Source organism: Arachis hypogaea, chromosome 7 (assembly GCF_003086295.3).
Source record: "Arachis hypogaea cultivar Tifrunner chromosome 7, arahy.Tifrunner.gnm2.J5K5, whole genome shotgun sequence".
Taxonomy (NCBI): Eukaryota; Viridiplantae; Streptophyta; class Magnoliopsida; order Fabales; family Fabaceae; genus Arachis; species Arachis hypogaea.
In genome coordinates this window covers 1,303,102-1,324,994 of record NC_092042.1, presented here as the reverse complement: position 1 = coordinate 1,324,994, position 21,893 = coordinate 1,303,102, and the positions used below count along the sequence as shown (strand labels likewise).

Genomic DNA, 21,893 nt, shown 5'->3' with positions numbered 1-21,893 from the left:
AGTCTGCTTTGTGCGGTGTTTGTGGCAGCAACTCAGAATATTTGCTCCATGTCTTGCGGGACTGTCCAGTCGCATATAGAACATGGAAGAGCATTGATGACAGGTTGGATGCGGAGAATTTCTTCACCAAACCTCTTATCCCTTGGTTGATGGAGAACTTATCTTTCCAATCTCCTTTCAAAGGGGTTCCGTGGCCCCTCCTCTTTACTAGTACCTTAAACTTCCTGTGGTTTCGAAGGAACACTTTTGTCTTTGACAATGATAGAGTCCCAGATGAAAGCAAGATTCATGAAATAGCCTGGTATATGGCACAGGATTATCACAGGGCGCATTCTGAGTCTATGCGATCTAGGAGAAGAGTGGGGACTTTTGCAGAGAAGCTCATTAAGTGGCAGCCACCTCCTCCTCCTTTTATCAAGCTGAATTCGGATGGCTCAGTTAGTAAGGATGGCAGAGCAGCTTGTGGTGGTATCCTTAGAGACAGCAATGGTCAGTTCTTAGCTTGCTATAGTGCGAATTTGGGTGCATGCACTGTGACTGCAGCTGAGCTTTGGGGCATACTCTTCGGCCTTGAACTAATCATTAACTTGGGACATTCCTATGTTGAAATTGAGGTTGATTCAGCGGTAACAGCGTTGCTATGTTCTCAGGATTTGGGTAACCTACATTCGGTAGGAACTCTTGTATCAGCAATAAAGATCAGGTGCAACAGACTCAGCAGCTGGACTCTTCACCATGAATTTAGGGAAGCAAACTCTTGTGCCGATAAATTGGCATCTTTTGGTCATAATTTAAGCTATGGTTGTCATTTTTTTTTTCATTGCCACCTTGTATTTCCTTGCATTTCTTTACTGATGCTGTAGGAACGGTTCACTCCAAAATAGTTTCTGGTTAGTTTTCTCCTTTTTGGACGTTTAGCCCCGTTGTTAATAAAAAAAAATTGACATTAGCATCTCAATGGATCTATGGACGGTTTTAATATGAGATCAAAATCACAAACGGCCAATCCAATTGAATCTAATCAAATCTTCTAAATTAAAATAATATATTGATCGTAATCACAAATGATTTGAGTTGAATTTGTTTCAAATAAATTATATAAATAGGATCCCAATTTTTATATATTTTTTCTACACAATTGCGGGCATGAATTTGATTGAGTTTTGGATAAATTTTTGTGCTTCTTTGGGCGTCATTAATTTTGATAAAAAAATATTATTTTTAATAAAAAAGATTTTTTTTATTTTTAGCGTATTTAGTAAATTTCTAATTATAAAAGTAAAAGTATTAGAAAAATAAAAAATATCTCTTTTAAAAAGTTGTAATTTATTTTTTTTTAAAGATTTTTTTCCTTAACAAACAAGATGTTTTTTATGTAAGAAGTAAACAAAAAAATATTTTTATATTGTATATCCAAACATATCTATTTATCTATCTCACCATTAGAAAATGAATTAATACAGGCAGATTTACAGACAGATTTAATCTTTATTACTGACGGATTTTTTGTTACTGACGGATTCTGTCCCTCTGTAAAAACCTCGTCGAAAATTATTTACCGACGGATTTTTTCTGTAAAAAAATTACCGACTGATTTTTACCAGTTACCGACGGATTTTTCCTTTGTAAATTCTCAATCCATTTCCCGAAGGCTACGAACTTTCCAACGGATTTTCCGTCCATAATTACAGACGGACTAATTACAGACGAATTTTCCGACAGATTTTTCGTCTATAATTTAAACTTTGGAAAATCATCTCATACTCTAATTACAGAAAATTGGTTAGTGAAAAAATATAATTTTTTTTAGATTTTTTATTGCAAAATAAACTTGTTTTCATACAAAATAAATATAAATTTAATACAAATTTTTATCTAATTTGTATTTGAATATTTATATTATTTTAAAAAATAAATGAATTCACCGTATTATTAAATTAAAAGAAAAATACTCTAAACAAGCAAGTCAATATAATTCAAAATACAAACAAAGTATATTTGTCTAATACACATATCAAAATGTTTGTTTAAACTTTAAAGTGATAGAAAAATCAGTCTAGCAAATAAAAATTTATAAAATAATAAAGAATATTTAAAATTAAAATTTTTAATTTAAAATAATTTTTTAAATAAATCATCCTGATCGCGCGCAGAAGAAGTGGGACATGGTTAGTTTAAATAGTTCTCCATATAAGTTACATTTTGACATTTTGCACATTCTCTCAATAATGGCTTCCTCGTTAGAATTACTTGCTGACGATCCAATTTTATCCGAATTTCTTTCTCCCAACTTCTTAATGTCCTCCTTTGTCGCCAGAGTATGGTTAAGAACTCTTTCACATGATTTGGAGTTGTTGGAGATATGTTTTCATGCGAAGAATAACTAAGAAATTATACATGTTTATTTTGATTAATATATATAAATTTGTTTTAGTTGTTGAGTCGACTGTTACTTCTATAAATTTGATTAATATATATATAGATTTGTTTATGATGGTAATAATTTATATTAGGAGTACATAAAAAGTATATTAGGAGTACATTTTTTATTGTAGAATTGTATGATAATAATATAATTTAAAGAAAATCCGTCTATAAATTTGTCAGTAGACAAAATATAATTTTTTTAAGATTTTTTATTGCAAAATAAATTTATTTTCATACAAAATAAATATAAATTTAATACAAGTTTTTATCTAATTTGTATTTGAATATTTATATTATTTCAAAAAATAAATAAATTCATCATATTATTAAATTAAAAGAAAAATATTCTAAACAAGCAAGTCAATATAATTCAAAACACAAACAAAATATATTTGTCTAATACACATATCAAAATGTTTGTTTAAATTTCAAAGTGAGAAAAATCAGTCTAGCAAATAAAAATTTATAAAATAATAAAAGTATTTAAAACTAAAATTTTTAATTTAAAATAATTTTTTAAATAAGTCATCCCTGATCCGCGCGCAGAAGAAGTGGGACATGGTTAGTTTAAATAGTTCTTCATATAAGTTAGTTACATTCTTGCAATTTGCACATTCTCTCAAGAATGGCTTCCCCGCTAGAATTACTTGCTGACGATCCAATTTTATCCGAATTTCTTTCTCCCAACCTCTTAATGTCCTCCTTTGTCGCCAGAGTATGGTTAAGAGCTCTCTCACATGATTCTGAGTTGTTGGAGATGTGTTTTCATGCGAAAAATAATTAAATAATTGTACATATTTACTCTGATTAATATATATATATTTGTTTTAATTGTTGAGCCCATTATTACTTCGATAAATTTGATTAATATATATAAATTTGTTTAGGATGATAATAATTTATATTAGGAATACATAAAAAGTACATTAAGAGTACATTTTCTCATATGAGATTTTTTTCCTTGACTTTAAATACTTTAAAAATTTGATTAATATATGAGTTTATTTATGTTTTTGAGCTTATTGTAATAAGGAGTCATATAAATTATAGGGTGCTTGATTTAATGCTTCTTAAAGTTTTGGAGTATCAAAACTCTTTTTAAATAGTTAAACAAAAATTAGCACTTAATGCTTATATATATATTTTTGTCCTTCTTAAAATGTGTTTGGACTAAGATTATTATTTTAATTTGGGCCATTTTAAGTCCATTATATTTTGGATTAATATTATTCATATTAAACAATTATAACATTTAAAAAAAGATTATTATAACATTATTATAAAAGATTTAAAAATTAAACGTGTATTAATATTAAACGAATAAATAAGACGTTTCTAATTTTAAAAGACTAAATTTTTTTAAAATTAAAGTTATTTAATTTGAATTAAAAATTTAATTTAATTTTAAAAAGAATAAAAATAAAAAAATTTTATTTAAATTTAAAAAGATAAAATTATCTTTTTTAAAAATTAATTTAAAAATTATAAAATATTTATTTAGATATTAATAAAAAGACAAAAATATCTTTTTGGTATTAACTTATTTACATGCATCAAAAAACTAGAAATTTAAACAATAAAAATTATTTTAGGATTAAATTTGTTTAAATAAATTAAAAAATAAAATTTTAAATTTTAATTTATCAAATATTCTCATAAATAATTTTATAAAGACAAAAATGCCCTTATAAAAATTAACACCGACTTACAAGCTCAAACAACCAATCTAACAATAAATTATATAATTTTTATCTAACCCTAATCTCACTTTAATTATCATTCACCTTTTTTTATTTATATTTTTCTTCATTGCATAAATTTTTTTCTTTTATTTAAAAATCAAATTCTAATTTGAATTGATATCATTTAATAAAGAGTAAAGTATCATTTTTGTCATCAACATTTATGGTAAGTCCTAAAATTGTCCCTAACATTTAAATCGTTCTATTTAAGTCCCTAACATTTCAAAACTGGCTCAATATTGTCCTGCTATTAGGGATTTGTTAACAGAATTGACGGCAGGACAAAATTGAGACGATTTTGAAACGTTAGGAACTTAAATAAGACGAAAATGTTGATACATAAAAATAAATTTTAATTTTATCTTTCAATAATATCAATTTTTTACGGTACATCGTTATTCAATTATTTTTTTAACCACCTCTAAGTAAATTAAATTTAATCACATTACTTTTATTCTAAATAAATTTATTTTTTTATAATTTTACTCTTAAAGATTTTTACTCATCATGAAATTTTTGAAAAATGACTAGTACATAAACTTGCACAAAAGAAAAAAAATGATACATATACAATAAAGTATAAATTGTACCTTTTGTCTCTAATGTATCGAAATTCTTTAATGTTTAAGAGTAAAAATATTTAAAAGTAAAATTATAAAAAATAAATTTATTTAGAATGAAAGTAATGTAATTAAATGTAATTTACTTAGATGTGATTAAAAAATAATTAAATAACTATGTACCATAAAAAATTGATATTATTGAAGGATAAAATTAAAATTTACTTCTATCTATTATTTTTGTCCCAACATTTTCGTCCTATTTATGTCCCTAACATTTTAAAATAGTCTCAATTTTGTTTCGTCGTCAGATTACTAACACCAGGACAACATTGAGCCAATTTTAAAATGTTAGGGACTTAAATAAGACGATTTAAATATTAGAGATAACTTTGAGACTTATCCCAAATGTTTGAGACAAAAACAGTACTTTACTCTTTAATAAATTTATAATGTTAAAATTTAAATTTGATTTTAAAAGACTAAAATGCACTTTTTCATATAATTTTAAATAATAAAAATACTCTTTAAATAGTTAAAGTTGTTTTATTAAATTAAAAAATAAAAAATTGAATTTGAATATTTTATCTTTTGGTAAATGAAAGAAACAACACAGGGATGTGAATGTGAATTTAATTAATAGAATTAAATATATTATTTAGTATTAAGTTTAAATATTAATATGTTTTTTTAGGGTTATATTACTTAAATGAGTTAGAAAATAAAATTTTGAATTATAATTTAAAACATTAAAATAGGAGCAAAAATAAAAAACCAGAACAATTAAAATAGGGGCAAAAATTAAAGACAATTTCAAAATATGTCATTATGTCTAGAATAGAAAAACAGAAAAATTAAAATAAGGGGTAAAAATTCTAAAATATCATAAAAATATTCTATTTGCAACAAAAATTTGAAGAATAGGAACAAGAATATATCACAATAAAAAAATAGATCTAGAATATATGAATTGATTTAAGATAGACTAAACAGAGCAACCAAAAGAGTAACCACGATGAAGAGAAGATAACTACCACGCGGGTACGGTTGCAGCCTGCCAAACACTAAGCCAGTAAAACGAAGCAGCTCGAGACGGTGACGCGACAATAGAAATGATGAAAGAGATATAAAGCAGAAGAGGTAAAATAAATATAAAAAAATAGAAATTTTAACTGCAAAAAATTAATTTAAAAATAAAAATATAAGGAGTATTAATTTATTAAATAATTAAAGATTTTATACACTGTTAATTTACCAAACTATTAAGGAGTATTGTAAACGTAATCGTATTAAAAATAATATGAGTATATTACTTTTTTAATTTATAATTAACGATTTTAAATAGTTACTTTTTTTTAATGGAATAAATATAATTAATCATATAAGTATAATAATATGAATACGTTTATTTTTATCAAATTAAATTAAGTTATTAATTAAATTATATTTATTTATATTTAAATTTTAAAATTTTATAATTTAAAATTTTAAATTATGTGAATAAAATTAGATTAAATAAAAATAAAAATATACCAATACGATTTAGATCGCATTAACAATGAGTTTATAAAATTTTAAAACAAAATAAATTTTAAAAGATAAAAAGAAAAAAATTGTTATGGAAAACAATAATTTTTTTATTTTATTTCAATAAAAAAATTAACACTAATAAAATACTAATTAAAAAAAACGTTGCTTAATAAATAAAGATGGGAGATTAGTATTTTATGATTATTTTATGGTTTTTATTTAAAAGTATAATTTTATGTTAGTATTGATTTTTTTAATATTAACTTTTTTAAAAAATATAATTTATTGGCATTAATTGTTTCATGATGTTATCAATATATAATAAAAACTCTATTAATAGAATATCTGATAGAAAATTGTACCAACACACATTACAATATTAATAATGTAAAGGAGTTTCAAAACTTCAAACATAAGGAGAGTATTGTAACATCCACCGAATTGTAGGTATGCCATATGTTTACGCATGTGCTGCACTATCAAGAGTAAACAAAAATTCCGAAGACTTTTGTCACAAATGGTTGACTATAAATTTTTATAAGGCTACATATTTGCACTTATTGAATCCAATTTCAGGAGAAACATTATGAAAAAAATCTCAATACCTTAAGAGAAGAAAGCCAGGAACTTTGACAAAGAAGAAAAGAAAAGATGCTGACGAGGAACCTTCAGGAAGTAAAAAACAAAAAAGTTCAACTAAGTTGAACAGAAAGTACAAGCAGTTTACTTGTACCTATTGTGGGACAAAAGACAATACTAAAAGAAGTTGCAGTCATAGAAAGGCTGACGATGAAGTAATTGCTGAAGTTATTGCTGCTGCTGCAAATATTAGTGATGCTGTCGATGTTGGTGTTGATGGGCATAATGGGAATACTACTAGCAATGATGGACATGTTGTTGCTAATAATATTGAAAACGATGCCGGTAACAATGCTAATAATGATACTGCAGCCTCAGAGGTTGAAATCACACAACCCAGTTATTCACAACCATTGATTAATGAAGTGGTATGATTTTTCAACTCACTTTAAAACAATAAACAATAATTATTCCTTACACATTTCTTTAGTAGAACTGACTCATTATCTTGCAGGTTGCTCCACTTGTTCCAATTCAACCTACGAGGCCAAATAAGTTGCCCCCAAAGAGAAGATCTCAACACTCAACTGCTGCAAATATAGATCCAATGCAGGGAGCAAGTTCTGGGACAGCAACAAGATTGACAGGGGTCATGAGGTTTGTTCTTACACCAGACTTCATACCTCCAAAGAAGAAGTGATGAGAAGCTTTCTGTTTTTGTTGTATTTAATTATGTTAAATTTGGGTTCATCTTGATGATTGTATTTTGGGATTAGTTTATGTACAAGTCAGAAACAGTAAAACTAATATAGAATGTTTAAGTTTGAATTTCAATAGGTGGTTCTATTTTGAATGGTTTTAATATTTTGTATAATGATGATACTACATACAAATCAATACTGATGATTGTTATGACTGTCAATGCTAGTATCACCATGTTACTATAACCATTTATCTTAAGTTAGGTGTTTTAATTGCAACTTGATATGTGCACTTTGAAGACTGTGATAATATTTAATATCACCATGTTAGCCAAGTTGAAATTGAAACTTGCATATTAGTTATTATAATAATTTATGTTCAATTAGATGCTGTTTTTTACAGCAACTTTATACCACTACATTATAAAAATTGATAATATTCAACATTATCATATTAGCCAACTTGAAAATAACACTGACAAAAAGTGATGTTCAACATATCTATTGCATTCAAGTCAATTTTAATTGTACAATCAGGAATAATTTCACATGGTTTATTTTTCTACAACTAAGCCACGATAATATTCAACATTATCATATTAGCCAACTTGAAAATAACACTGGCAAAAAGTGATGTTTAACATATCTATTTCATTCAAGTCAATTTCAATTGTACAATGACGAACAATTTCACATGGTTTATTTTCTTACAACTAAGCCATAACCAATACACAAAACCACAATAAAAAACACAAGCAAACTTAAAACACAGTTCCATATTTTTAAAATTCTAACATTAACTTCTAAATTCCTAATTGTCTATTTTAAATTCATTTTCCAATAGTCAATATCTCTTGCAGAATCAACTCTCCCAATAATAATTTCATCTTCTTTATCTACTCATACAAAAAATTCGTACCATCTCTTTTCTGCAATTTGCAACGATACCAAAAAAAAAATAACATAAAATACAATTAATAAGGAGGTTCAATAAACTCCCAGAATTTTGGATTCTCTTGATTTCATTTTACCATGACTTTATCATTTTCACATTAAAATCTTGAATAATCGATGATGGAGAAACAAACATGACAAGATCATGTCAAAAATAATATGAACCAATCCAACTCAATTGGGAGAGAATATATATATATTAACTTTTAAACATGTTAAGTGTATACTAAAATTAATTATTAAAATTAGTGATTAAAGTAAAATATATATTAAAATATAAAATATATATTAAAAATAAATTAAATTATATATGTATTTAATCAAAAATATATAGTAGTTAATTTTTATATGCAAATAGCTTTTTTTTTAATCGAAAATAAAGAGATTCAAACCCGCAATTTATTAGGTGAGTATAGAGAAACTATGTCATTTGAATTATAATTCATTGGTAAGTAGCATTTTGTTTGACCTTTTAGAATTTAAATAAAAAATATTAAATAACAATTTAATCAAATATATCAAATTATTTAACAATTGTCAAATAACAACTTCACATAAACACAATTGTATATGAATTTTCACTTATATTAAATTGAATTACTTAAAATAACAAAAAAAAAGCTAATAAAAGCAGGGGATATATATGTTATAACATTTAATTATTGAGAATAAATGGTCCTTTTTGATCGTGTAAAATTTGATCGTTCTCAAAATTAACTTAAAAAAATAAATAAATTAGTGTTGTACGGAACCCATAAAAATAAGTGTACCCATACAAAATGAGTATTGTTTGACAATAATTAAAATTAAAGTTGACTCTGTTAATTTTTTTTAATTTCTACTCTTTAATCTCTTTCTTCTTTAGCCTTCACCAGAATCAATTCCTTCCAGTTCCGATTTTCGTCGATTTTCATCCAATGTTAACCGTATCCTATCCTGATTGGCCGTCGCCATGAGCAACGTTAATCCGAACCCGGAAAGGCTGCTGGCAATCCCTGTGAAGAAGAGTGATCCGGTGGGTCTGTACCGGCCGTTACGCAAGTTCGTAGCCACAAAATATTCAGAGAGCGATGCACAGAAAGTGGAAAGCATTCTCGAAACCCTAAACAACTGCCGCAGGGACATGGTGGAGCGAGGGGACCTCTCCCTTCCCATGCAACGTGACTGCCTCATCCACTACTTCAAATGTCTCTGCATGGTTGACCCACTCTTCACCGCTATCTCCTCCGATGCCGACGCCGACCCCATCATCTTTGTCTGGTACGACGCCTTCTCCTCTGAGCATCAGAATGGGGTCTCCTCGCAGCGCAACAGCCTCCAATTGGAGAAGGCTGCTGTTATCTTCAACCTTGGCGCCATCTGCAGCCAGATTTGGGCCTCTTGCGACCGCACCACCGCCCTTGGCCGTCACCTTGCAATGGACGCATTCAATGCAGCCGCCAATTTCTTCTTCAAACTCTGGAAGGTTTTTGCCAAGGATGTCTCCGCCACGCTCGACTTGACTCTACTCTTCGCCGAGTCTGCACCGCCTCTTCTCCGCTCAGGCCTCGGAGCTCAACTTACAGCAACGACTCCACCACAACAACACAAATGACGACGCCAGTTCCGCTCAACAACAACAACACAAATGATTGATTTTACATTTATTTTTTCATTTTAGATTTTCAATAGGATGATGTTGATTATGATTATGATGATGTAGGTTTCTAAGCTTTATCGGATGGCATTTGATCTGATACTAAGTGATTCGGCTGCAATCAAACTTGTTGGCTCATTTGACGAAACCTGGATAACACATCTTTCTCGGAAGGTGAAATTCTTGGAGGGGGAGGCTCGTCAGAGGCGATCATCCATCCTACACAATTCCAAGCGACCTAAAACATTGTCATTGGTTCAATCTTGTCGTCTTGATCATGATGCATAATCTGTCACTGAAAAATTAGTTAGAGGGATTTGTAGCATGATTTCATTGTTACAATCTTGTCTTGATCATGATGTAAATCCTGTCCTTGCAAAGAACACTAGAAAGTTTTGCAAGTCCTGGGACATGTCTATACCCAAGCACCATAGAATCCCATACCTTGACCTCCTCCTCTCTGAGTACAGCTCTTTCAAGATTATTGACAATGGAAAGCTAGTGGCCAGCCCTTGGAACATGCCTCCACCTTATCAATAAATTTGGCCATCCTCTCAGCTTCATCTTTCTCAGATATGCTGGCAATCCCTTTGAAGAAGAGTGAGCCCTTGGACCTCTATGAGCCCCTTCACAGTTATGTTGCCCTTAAATACTCGGAGAGTGAGGCAAAGAGAGTAGAAGGCCTTTTCCAAATGCTACATAAATTGCGCAGTGAAATGCAGCGTGATGAACTCTCTCTACCCATTCGCCGTGACTGCCTCATCCGCTATTTCAAATGCCTTTGCATGGTTGAGCCTTTGTTCCCCATGACTAACTCACCCAGTCCACCTATCTTTGTTTGGTACAATGCCTTCAACCCACAAGAGAATTCTTCCCAGCACAACATCCATTTGGAAAAGGCCTCTGTTCTCTTCAACTTGGGAGCCCTCTGCACCCACATTACTCTCTCCTGCGATCTTACCACCGACCAAGGCCTTCACCTTGCCGTGGACACCTTAAATGATGCTTCGTATTGGTTCTTCATACTATGGAAGCATGAGGCAGAGAAGGCATCTGCCACCATTGACTTGTCAGTAAACTGCGTCGAGCTGCTTCGCGAGATAATAACCGCTCAGATTGACGAATTGAAATGGAATTATCCTCCTTCCCATTGTAATTCCCATTCTTATCTATCACCGTCATTACCTGCATTTCCAGTATGTATCATCATCTAGCTTTTCAGTTGATTTTTTCTTAGTGCAATTGATTGATGTCAATCTTGATTTGTTGAATTGTTTGATTGGGATGATGTAGGTTGCTCAGCATTATCGGAAAGCTTATGATATGTCAACATTTGGGCCTTTGGCTGAGAGTCTTGTTCAATCCTCAATACCTCAATTTCTTGAGTCGAAGAAGAAAACCTGCCTTGTTAAAACTGGTTCCAGTGTCACTGAACAATTTCTTTTGGGGTATTGTGAGGCTCAATCCCTGCTTCAAGAGGGATGTCAAACATCATGCTTGGACCTTTTCTCCGAGGTTGGCTCTTTTAAGATTAAGGATGGAAATCTTGTGGCCAACCTTAGAGGCAGTAATGTTGCCATTGGAGGAGATGAGCTCCCAGGAGACCATACCACCACAGCAAACGAGCTTTAGGATTTTTCTTTTCCTTTTTTAAGTTGGATGTTGGAATTTTGTTTGTTGATGCTAGAACTCTGTTTCTGGATATATTATCCTCATAATTTTGTTTGTTGATGTGTGAATATATTGGTTCTTATTCCTCACCAATTTGTATGCCTCTGATCTGGTAGCAATTGTTAGTTTTTGTTGCATATTGGTAGAGAGAATGTATCAAATTTTGTGACATATGGTGCTAAGGAGAGCGGTTTACTCTTTTCTTTTATCTGGATACACAGATAGAGCAACTAATATGCATATGTTTTGCTAAATGTGAATGAAGTTGTTTTCTAAACAAAACTTGCTGTCAAACAGTGACAAGGTATAGTCTCTCACTCCTCCTCTAATTTATTTTCTATTTTTCCATTTGGAAAATAGAAGATTAGATATTTCCTTTACTGGAATGTAGAGGAAAGTATATCTTTTTGTGGTTATGTTCTTTCATTCTAACAAAAGTCCTTATGTTCTTGTTTGATTGTTTGAGATCAATTAATTATTCCTGTTTAAAACTATTGCTTCTGTTGTTACTCAAATCCTTTAAAATTTATTGTTTGTATTTAAACAATTTTTCTATTGTGCTGCCGAGTTTCGCCTTCTTCATTGCAGTAAACCTTAGTTATGCTTTCTTCTCTTCTACCTCTTTACTTCTGCTCAAATATTTTGACAAATATAAATTGAATCTGTGTAATTTGATAAATTCTCAATGTGATTGCTCCTGGCATGGAAGGACCAGTATATAGTTCTTTAAAATTAGATAATTTAATATCACTTTTAATCCGGTTTGCCTCTTTGGTTCTTTTTCTGCCAATTTTCCAATTCTGATTTTGTTGACCCAATTTTGTAAAGCATCTTTCCTGTTGTGATAAGGCATGAGGTGGATGCCCATTAATATTTGAGCGGCTAACTTTTCCAAGTGAAAAGTTTATACTATCAGAGGAACACTAAAGTTAATTCCTTTTGACAATTTACCTTTTGAATACCTATAAATATGAGGCTAAACCTCAAGCAAATACACAGCAATAAAATATTTAATTCTTTCTCTTTCTTTACGTTGCAACTTTATTAAATCCTTCTCTCTCTTTATATATATATATATATATATATATATATATATTACAACATATAATATTAGTAAATACATATATGAATTATTATTATTGAGCTAATTATATTAATATTAGAGTCTTCTATTTACACATCTTTATTTTATATTTAGTACACGTTTTATTTATTTTACAACACGATATCAGCATGAAGACTCTGATCAAATTTTTAGGAAAACTCAGGTAACAAATTTTCATTATGTCGAAACTCTCTCATCTTGAATTCAATGCTCTTGATATATCTGGAAACAATTATTTATCATGGATACTAGATGCTGAAATTCATCTTGACTCAATGGATCTTGGAGATACCATTAAAGCTGAAAATAATGCATCTCAGAAGGATAAAGCCAAAGCCATGATTTTTCTTCGTCGTCATCTTGACGAAGGATTGAAAAATGAATATCTCACATTAAAAGATCTTGCAGATCTTTGAAAAGACCTTGAAGAAAGGTACAGTCATCAAAAAACGGTAATACTTCCTCAAGCCCAATATGAATGGACGCACTTGCGTCTACAGAATTTCAAATCCATAAATGAATATAATTCTGCAATGTTTCGAATCACCTCACGAATGAAATTATGTGGGGAAAAGATAACTGACCATGATATGTTGGAGAAAACTTTCTCAACCTTCCATGCCTCGAATGTGCTCCTGCAGCAGCAGTATCGAAAAAAAGGGTTTAAAAAATATTCTGAGTTAATTTCTTGCCTACTTGTTGCTGAACGCAACAATGAGTTGCTCTTGAAAAATCATGAAGCGCGCCCAGCTGGCGCCGCCCCATTTCCTGAAGTAAATGCGGCAAATTACCCCAGAAGAGGTAAATGGCAAGGTTTTAATAGCAAGAAAAATTATGGAAGGAAAATGAATTATATTCAAAAGAGAAGATCTCATCAAAAGTGGGATAAAGAAAGAAATATCGGGCAGAATAAATCAACAGATGATAAGTGTTTCCGTTATGGTGGAAAGGGCCATAGGTCACATACCTGCCGTACCCCAAGACACCTAGTCGATCTTTACCAGGCATTTTTGAAAAAGGACAACAAGGGAAAATAGTCGAATTTTGTTTCAAATGATGCTGAAAATTTCACCACTCATTATGATGTATCTGATTTCTTTGAGGATCCTGAAGGAAATATTGGTCATTTGATCAATGATGGAATAGTTTAATGTGTGAGATTGTTAAGTATTCATGTAAATAAATAATGTAAAGAACTTATTATTAAGTTTTATTTTCTATGTATTTAAGTTTCAAATATGATGTATATAAATAATGAAATATTAATGTTTATGAATTTTGAAATCATTAAATATGCCATGTTTTAAAATAAAATTTTAGTATATGACATTATTTTTATGTGCAGTATTTCTTAGAAAAATAATTCTGATCAAGTATTCAATTTAACTGTGCATACTACTCATTTCATTATTATTTGTCTTTGAAGAGAATGGTAAGGATATGTAATGAAGATGTATGCCTTGCGGATAGTGCAAGTTCGCACACCATTCTCAAAAGTGATATATATTTTACCCATCTTGTGCCAAAAGAAGAATGTGTTAATACTATTATTGGCTCAGGCAATGTGATTGAAGACTCCGGAAGAGCTATAATTTTGTTTCCCGGAGGAACAAAATTCATAATAAATAATGCACTGTTGTCTACCATGTCTCGAAGAAACTTGTTGAGTTTTAAAGATATTCGCCGAAATGGATATCATATTAAGACTATGAATGAGGGAAGTCATGAGTATTTATGTATCACAACTCATGATTTAAATAAAAAGGTTATATTAGAAAAATTACCCTCACTTTCATCTGGGTTGTATTATACCAAGATTAGTGCAATTGAATCACATGCCACTGTAAACCAGAAGTTTACTAGTCCAAATGAATTCATAACTTCGCACGACCGATTGGGCCATCCGGGAACAACCATGATGAGGAGAATTATTGAAAACTCCTATGGACATTCACTAAAGAACCAGAAGATTCTTAAATCTAGTGAATTTTGTTGTGCTGCATGTTCTCAGGGAAAGTTAATTTTAAGGCTATCACCAGTAAAGGCTGGATTTGAGTCCCCTGAATTCCTAGAAAGGATTCAAGATGATATATGTGGACCTATTCATCCACCATGTGGATCTTTTAGATATTTTATGGTCCTGATAGACGCATCTTCGAGATGGTCACATATGTGCTTATTGTCCTCTCGCAACTTGGCGTTTACAAGATTACTGGCTTAAATTATTTGATTAAAAGCACAATTTTCAGAAAATCCAATCAAAGCAATTCGCCTTGATAATGCTGCTGAATTTACTTTTCAAGCTTTTGATGCTTATTGTATGGCTAATGAAATAAGTGTTGAACATCAAGTAGCTTATGTTCACATACAAAATGGGTTAGCAGAATCGCTTATTAAACGCCTCCAATTAATTGCTAGACCATTGCTTATGAGAACAAATCTCCCAACCTCAGTTTGGGGCATGCTATTTTACATGCCGCAGCACTTATTCGTTTGAGGCCAACGAATTACCATCAGTTCTCTCCTATGCAATTAGCATTTGGCTAGCAGCCAAATGTTTCCCATTTAAGAATATTTGGGTGTGCGATATATGTTCCAATTGCACCACCTAATCGCACTAAAATGGGACCCCAAAGAAAATTGGGGATATATGTTGAATATGATTCTCCCTCTATAGTGAGGTACCTTGAGATACAAACCGGAGATGTATTTAAAGCCCGGTTTGCGAATTGTCATTTTGATGAATCAAAATTTCCAACATTAGGGGAAGAGAATAAGCTTCCTGAAAAGGAACTTAATTGGAATGCATCATTCTTGATGCATTTAGATCCTCGATCCGGACAATGTAAACTAGAAGTTCAAAAGATTATACATTTGCAAAGAATAGCAAATGAATTGCCTGATGCATTTTTCGATACAAAGAGGATAACCAAGTCGTATATACCAGCGAAAAATGCCCCAATTCGAATTGATGTCCCAGTTGGACAAATTGCCACCGAAGCAAATACACGCCAGAAGCGTGGCAGGGCCTGTCGGTTCCAAAGACAAAAATCCTCGAAAAAGAAAAGAGGTAAATACGATTCCTGTTAAAAAAGACATAGTAGAGACACATGCGGTTGTCCAAAAGTCTGATATAGTTTTAATCCCAAAAGACGTTCATGTACCTGAAAATTGTGAAAATGACGAGATCTCGATAAATTATGTCTTTACAAGAGAGAAATGGGACTCAAATAAGACAACTGTCAATGAAATATTTTCATATAATGTGGCATTGAATATCATGCATGAAAGTAAGGATCTTGAGCCAAGATCAGTCGAAAAATGTCGACAAAGGAATGATTGGCCAAAATGGAAAGAAGCCATGAAGGCTGAGTTAGACTCACTTGCAAAACGTGAAGTCTTTGGACCTGTAGTCCGTACACCAGAAGATGTAAAACCTGTTGGATACCGATGTGTATTTGTGAGAAAAATGAAATTGTGCGCTACAAATCCCGACTTGTGGCACAAGGTTTTTCACAAAGGCCCGGTATAGATTATGAAGAAATGTATTCCCCTGTAGTGGATGCGATAACATTACGTTATTTGGTCAGTTTATCTGCATATCATAAACTACATATGCATTTAATTGATGTGGTAACAGCCTATTTATACGGCTCATTAGATCGGGATATTTATATGAAAGTCCCTGAAGGACTAAAGATATCTAAACCATCCAATGAATATTCACAAGGGTTATACTCAGTCAAATTGCAAAGATCTTTATATGGTCTAAAGCAATCTGGACGAATGTGGTATAATCGTCTTACTGAGTATCTGGCCAAAAACGGATTCAAGAATGATGATATATGCCCCTGTGTTTTTATAAAGAAATCTACATCTGGATTCATTATAATTGCTGTGTACGTTGATGATTTAAATATCATTGGGACTCCTGAAGAGATTCCAACAATTATAAAAACTCTAAAAGAAGAGTTTGAAATGAAAGATCTTGGAAAGACTAAATTTTGTCTCGACTTGTAGATCGAGCATACAAAAAATGAGATCATTATTCATCAAACGACATACACATAAAATATCTTGAAGATATTTTATATGGATAAGTCACATCCATTAAGTACCCCAATGATCGTAAGATCTTTGGATGTGAAAAATGATCAATTTTGTCCTAAAGAAGAAAATGAAGATATCATTGGTCCTGAAATACCATATCTTAGTGCCATTGGAGCGCTAATGTATCTTGCTAATAATACGCGACCTGACATATCATTCGCGGTGAATTTACTAGCAAGGTATAGTTCCTCTCCAACCAGAAGACATTGGAGTGGAATCAAGCAAATCTTTCGATATCTTCATGGAACGGTTGATATGGGATTGTTTTATCCCTATGGATCCAAGTCACAATTAGTTGGCTATGCAGATGCTGGATACTTGTCTGATCCACACAAAGGGAGATCTCAAACAGGATACCTATTCACATATGGTGGTACAGCTATATCATGGAGGTCCACGAAACAGACAATTGCAGCAACATCTTCTAATCATGCTGAAATACTAGCGATACATGAAGCTAGTCGCGAGTGTTTTTGGCTCAAGAGTCTGATCCAATATATTCTGTCATCATGTGAACTGATTGATCATAAGATAGCTCCAACTGTCATGTTTAAAGATAATACAGCATGCATTGCTCAACTTAAAGGCGGATATATCAAAGGTGATAGAACAAAGCATGTTTCTCCCAAATTCTTCTTCACTCATGATCTTCAAAATCAAGGGACAATTGATGTCCAACAGATTTGATCAAGTTATAATCTGGCAGATTTATTTACAAAGTCACTTCCAAAATCCTCCTTTGAAAGATTGGTACATCAGATTGGGATGCGTCGATTTCGAGATATTAAATGATGTTGACAAGAGGGAGAGACTGTACTCTTTTTCCCTTCGTCAGGTTTTTTTCCTTTGGGTTTTTCTTGACAAGGTTTTTAATGAGGCAGTTCCCATCACAAAGGATATTGTACTCTTTTTCTTTCACTAAAGTTTTTTTTCCACAAGATTTTTCTTTAGTAAGGTTTTAACGAGGCATTATCTTAAATGGTCATCCAAGGGGAGTGTTGTGATAAGGCATGAGGTGGATGCCCATTAATGTTTGGGCGGCTAACTTTTTCAGGTGAAAAGTTTATACTATTAGAAGAAGAGTAAAGTTAATTCCTTTTGACAATTTATCTTTTGAATGCCTATAAATACGAGGCTAAATCTCAAGCAAATACACAGCAATAAAATATTTAATTCTCTCTCTTTTTTTACGTTGCAAATTTACTAAATTCTTCTCTCTTTTATATATATATATATATATATATATAATATAATATTAGTAAATACATATATAAATTATTATTATTGAGCTAATTATATTAATATTAGAGTCTTTTATTTACACATTTTTATTTTATATTTAGTACACGTTTTATTTATTTTACAATATTTCCATGTTTCAATTCTTTTGTTTATACTTTTTTTTATTTTATTTCAGCTTTATAGTCTCATTTTCCAATTCTGATTTTGTTGACCAATTTTCAGCTTTATTTCAGCATCTACTCCTAAGTTGATAAGCATTAAAAGAGGGGGTTGTTTGTAAGCAAGCACTTTTTTTTGTCAATGAATGGGCCGGACAAACCCGACCCGCATTGAAACAGACCTGACTCTTACCCATCTAATAACATAAAGAACCTAACCACTCTCCCTCCTTCATTGACGGAAGATTTGGTAAACAGTTAAGGTTGAGCTTCCATTAGAAGTGCTAGCAGCGGGTTCGGGTGGCGGAACGAGATGGACTCTGCTCTGCCGCAAGAAGAGGTTGCGGCGCTGATTTCTTTGAACCTTTTCGGACTTCTCAGCCCCGCCAGCGAAGAGCAGAAACCGGCAACCACAACGGAGCAGCGGATTTGAAGAGAACAAGCCACTCGCGGCGGATGTGCGGCGAAGAGAACAAGCACAGCGATAAGCCATGTGACGGTGGCCATGGGAGCATGTTCTTGGCGTTATCATTCAACACTCTCAGAGAGACCATCAGAATGGGGTTCGGGTTCGGGTTCCGGTTCGGGTAGTGTTTTCTGGACTTCCCCCAAGACCCAAAATAATAATAATAAAATAATTAAATATGTTTTTAAGTAACGGTTTAACACTAGTGTGAGTGGAAACTGGAAAGTGATACAAGGGAGTGATGTTCATCTTATCTTCTTCCTTTTGTTATACGCCTTTATCTCTCTCTTGCTCTCTAATGGATTCCAACAACAACAACAACAACAAATTCATGGAGTTCCCTTTCGTTTCTTCTCCACATAAGAGTCTCATGGTTGATCTTGTTTCCACACTGGAGAATCGATTTCACTCGCATCTTCTTCCTTCCACACTCCCCAACGATGTTCGCCATTACCAAAGCCAGACTGGTTCTGCACAAGCCTCTCTCCATATTAGAGCTGCTCATCCTCACTCCCCTGTAATCATTCCCACCCTTCCTTCTTTCCAGCATTCTCAATTTCAATTAAGCTAATGCATGTCTTTAGTGTTGTAGAGTCGGGTCTGTTTAAGATCGTTAATATATAAACTTATCATGAGAGAATTTAGTTATCTGAATATTGTAATTGTGTTGTGTTGATTGCATATGAAACTAATGCTTATAGAGTAGTAACTACCACACCAGAATACTATGCATTGATTTAGGTTATATGACTCCCAATGTGTTGGGATATTCTATGTGAAGTGTATATAATATGGAAATGTCCATAGATTATTGTCTTAATGTAAAAACCAGTCATCAATTATATTTGTGTATATGTACATGCATTATTTTACACATTTTCATATGAATTTCGTATTCCAGTATGTATTCTACATGAGTGGTTGATTTAGTTTTTGAAATACAAATAGTCTAGTTCATATATAATATGTAAGGATCCTTTGTTTATTTCTTGCCATTGTTTCCTTATGTGTACAAAATCATTTTGTCTTGTGATTTTTTGGTTTCCTGCTCTGTGCTGTTGACCTTGTTTTGTTACTAAGATTATTCACATAGTCTATCTAGAACATGGACTGAGATCCCTTGAGATTATGTAGAAACACTCATGATTTGGGGTACTTGTAAAGTGCTAGTGTCTATTTTTTGCACATAAACAATTGATGATGATCAAATTGGATTTTGAATGTGTGATCCAGATAGATTTTGTGCTGGGAAGTTGGGTGCATTCAGAGCTACCAACAGGAGGATCCTTTGATATCACAAGTCTTTCAGCTTATCTCAACACTTCAACTGATGCACCAAACTTTGTCTTTGAAATCATCCGCAGCAGCCCTACAAATCTAATCCTCATCCTCGATTTGCCTCCTCGAAAAGACCCTGTACTTTGGCCAAATTACCTACAAACATTCTATGATGACACTCATCTTGATGCACATAGGCAGGCCCTACATACACTCCCTGAGGTTCAACCTTATTTCTCCTCGTCACTTTTCATCCGCGCCGTTTCCTCCCCTACCGGTATCCTAGTCCGAATTCAAACAGAGAATGGTGGGCAGGAGCGGATGGAGGAGATACTTGCCAAGCACCTGGACCCCGTTTCGAAGCAGGTGCTTGAAATATGGCTGGACAAGTGTGCCTCTGCAAACAGAGAAGTAGGAGATGAAGAAAGAGAGTATCTGAAGAAAAGGGATGGTGTGATTAGAAACAAGACCATAGAGGTTGATCTTGGTTCAAGCTTTCCAAGGTTGTTTGGTCCAGAAGTAGCAAACCGGGTACTTGATGTGATCAAGGACTATTTTACAGTCTCATGACTCATTCATATCTTTATATAGTGAATTGTGATGGATAATTCTGTAGCAGCAGCAATACTTTACCTATGACAATGTTTACAAGATGAGTTGCCAGATTATGGAGATAAATCATCCTTAATTAACCTATTAATTTGATGTGTCTCTACGAGAGAAATTATTGAAATCTTGGCTGTATGTCTAAACTACAGAGAAATTCTAAATATCAGAAAAATAACATGCTGTGATTGATGTGGTGTACCCAAATCATCAGAACATTTTTCTCTTGATGCATAAAGTTGAGTAAATTGAATTTTTATGAATTCACCAGGCTTACTATAAAAAAGTTTTTCTGTCAACTCAAATTATTATTGGCAAAAAATCATCTTTAAGGAACATATAATTTTGAGAAACGGATTAAACGATTCCCCAATTTTAATTTGTTTGTTTGCATCAGATGCTGTTAAGCACATATATGAGCTATGAGGTGGCTATTATACTATATTACCAATATGAGAATAATATTTAACGATCTACAAAGTCAAAAATGTTATAGAAATTAATTAGAATCTTTCATAGAGAACAAGTGCATGGTTGTTAAATGATCTAAGTGATAATTAATCAGTTTAAGTCGTCTTAATATCATATATTATTACATATTATACGTTGTATTATTTTAACAAATTAGCCTATATTATATATACTTAAAAAAATTTATCTCCATTAAAATTTTTATAATAAAGTTCTGAGTATATTTCAACCGAGTGATTCTTTAATGTAGAATTTTTACATAAACAACTAATCTTCTATTATCACATTAGTAAAAATAATAAAATTTTAAATTTATTATTTAAAAAATCATCTAAATACAGAAATCTTATTTAATAATTATATATAATTTTTATATTATTAATATATCAAAATTAAGTTCTTATAATAAATCCAATTTATTATAGATGCGTGGTATGTTTTATGGTGTATAGTTACAATATATGGACAAAAGAATCAATACATTCTCTAGTTATAAAACGTGTGTATGTTCCTAGTTTTTTTAACATGAATGCTTTTTTGTTCTTATTTTTCGTTGGACATAGATATTATGCTGGACATGGAATATTTGTTTATAGATGGATTATGGACACAAGCATATGTGCACATAATAATGGAGAAATGGTATATTCTCGTGCT

At 31.8% G+C, this 21,893-nt stretch overlaps 2 protein-coding genes across 3 annotated transcripts; both read left to right on the top strand.

The window, feature by feature from the left end:
• The first annotated feature begins 9,266 nt into the window (after positions 1 to 9,266).
• LOC112701798 (vacuolar-sorting protein BRO1) lies at positions 9,267 to 11,893 on the top strand. Of its 2 annotated transcripts, none has more exons than XM_025752557.3 (2): positions 9,267 to 11,325; positions 11,423 to 11,893. In XM_025752557.3, exons 1-2 carry the CDS (start codon positions 10,705 to 10,707, stop codon positions 11,759 to 11,761), a joined length of 960 nt encoding a protein of 319 aa, XP_025608342.2. In that variant the 5' UTR covers positions 9,267 to 10,704; the 3' UTR covers positions 11,762 to 11,893. The 2 variants fall into 2 exon arrangements, 1 of the variants encoding a protein (XP_025608342.2); XR_003811015.2 differs by having other exon boundaries at positions 9,289 to 11,281.
• A 6,543-nt stretch (positions 11,894 to 18,436) lies between these two features.
• LOC112701797 (red chlorophyll catabolite reductase, chloroplastic) lies at positions 18,437 to 20,892 on the top strand. The gene is made up of 2 exons (XM_025752556.3): positions 18,437 to 19,398; positions 20,115 to 20,892. Exons 1-2 carry the CDS (start codon positions 19,123 to 19,125, stop codon positions 20,727 to 20,729), a joined length of 891 nt encoding a protein of 296 aa, XP_025608341.1. The 5' UTR covers positions 18,437 to 19,122; the 3' UTR covers positions 20,730 to 20,892.
• Positions 20,893 to 21,893: the final 1,001 nt, after the last annotated feature.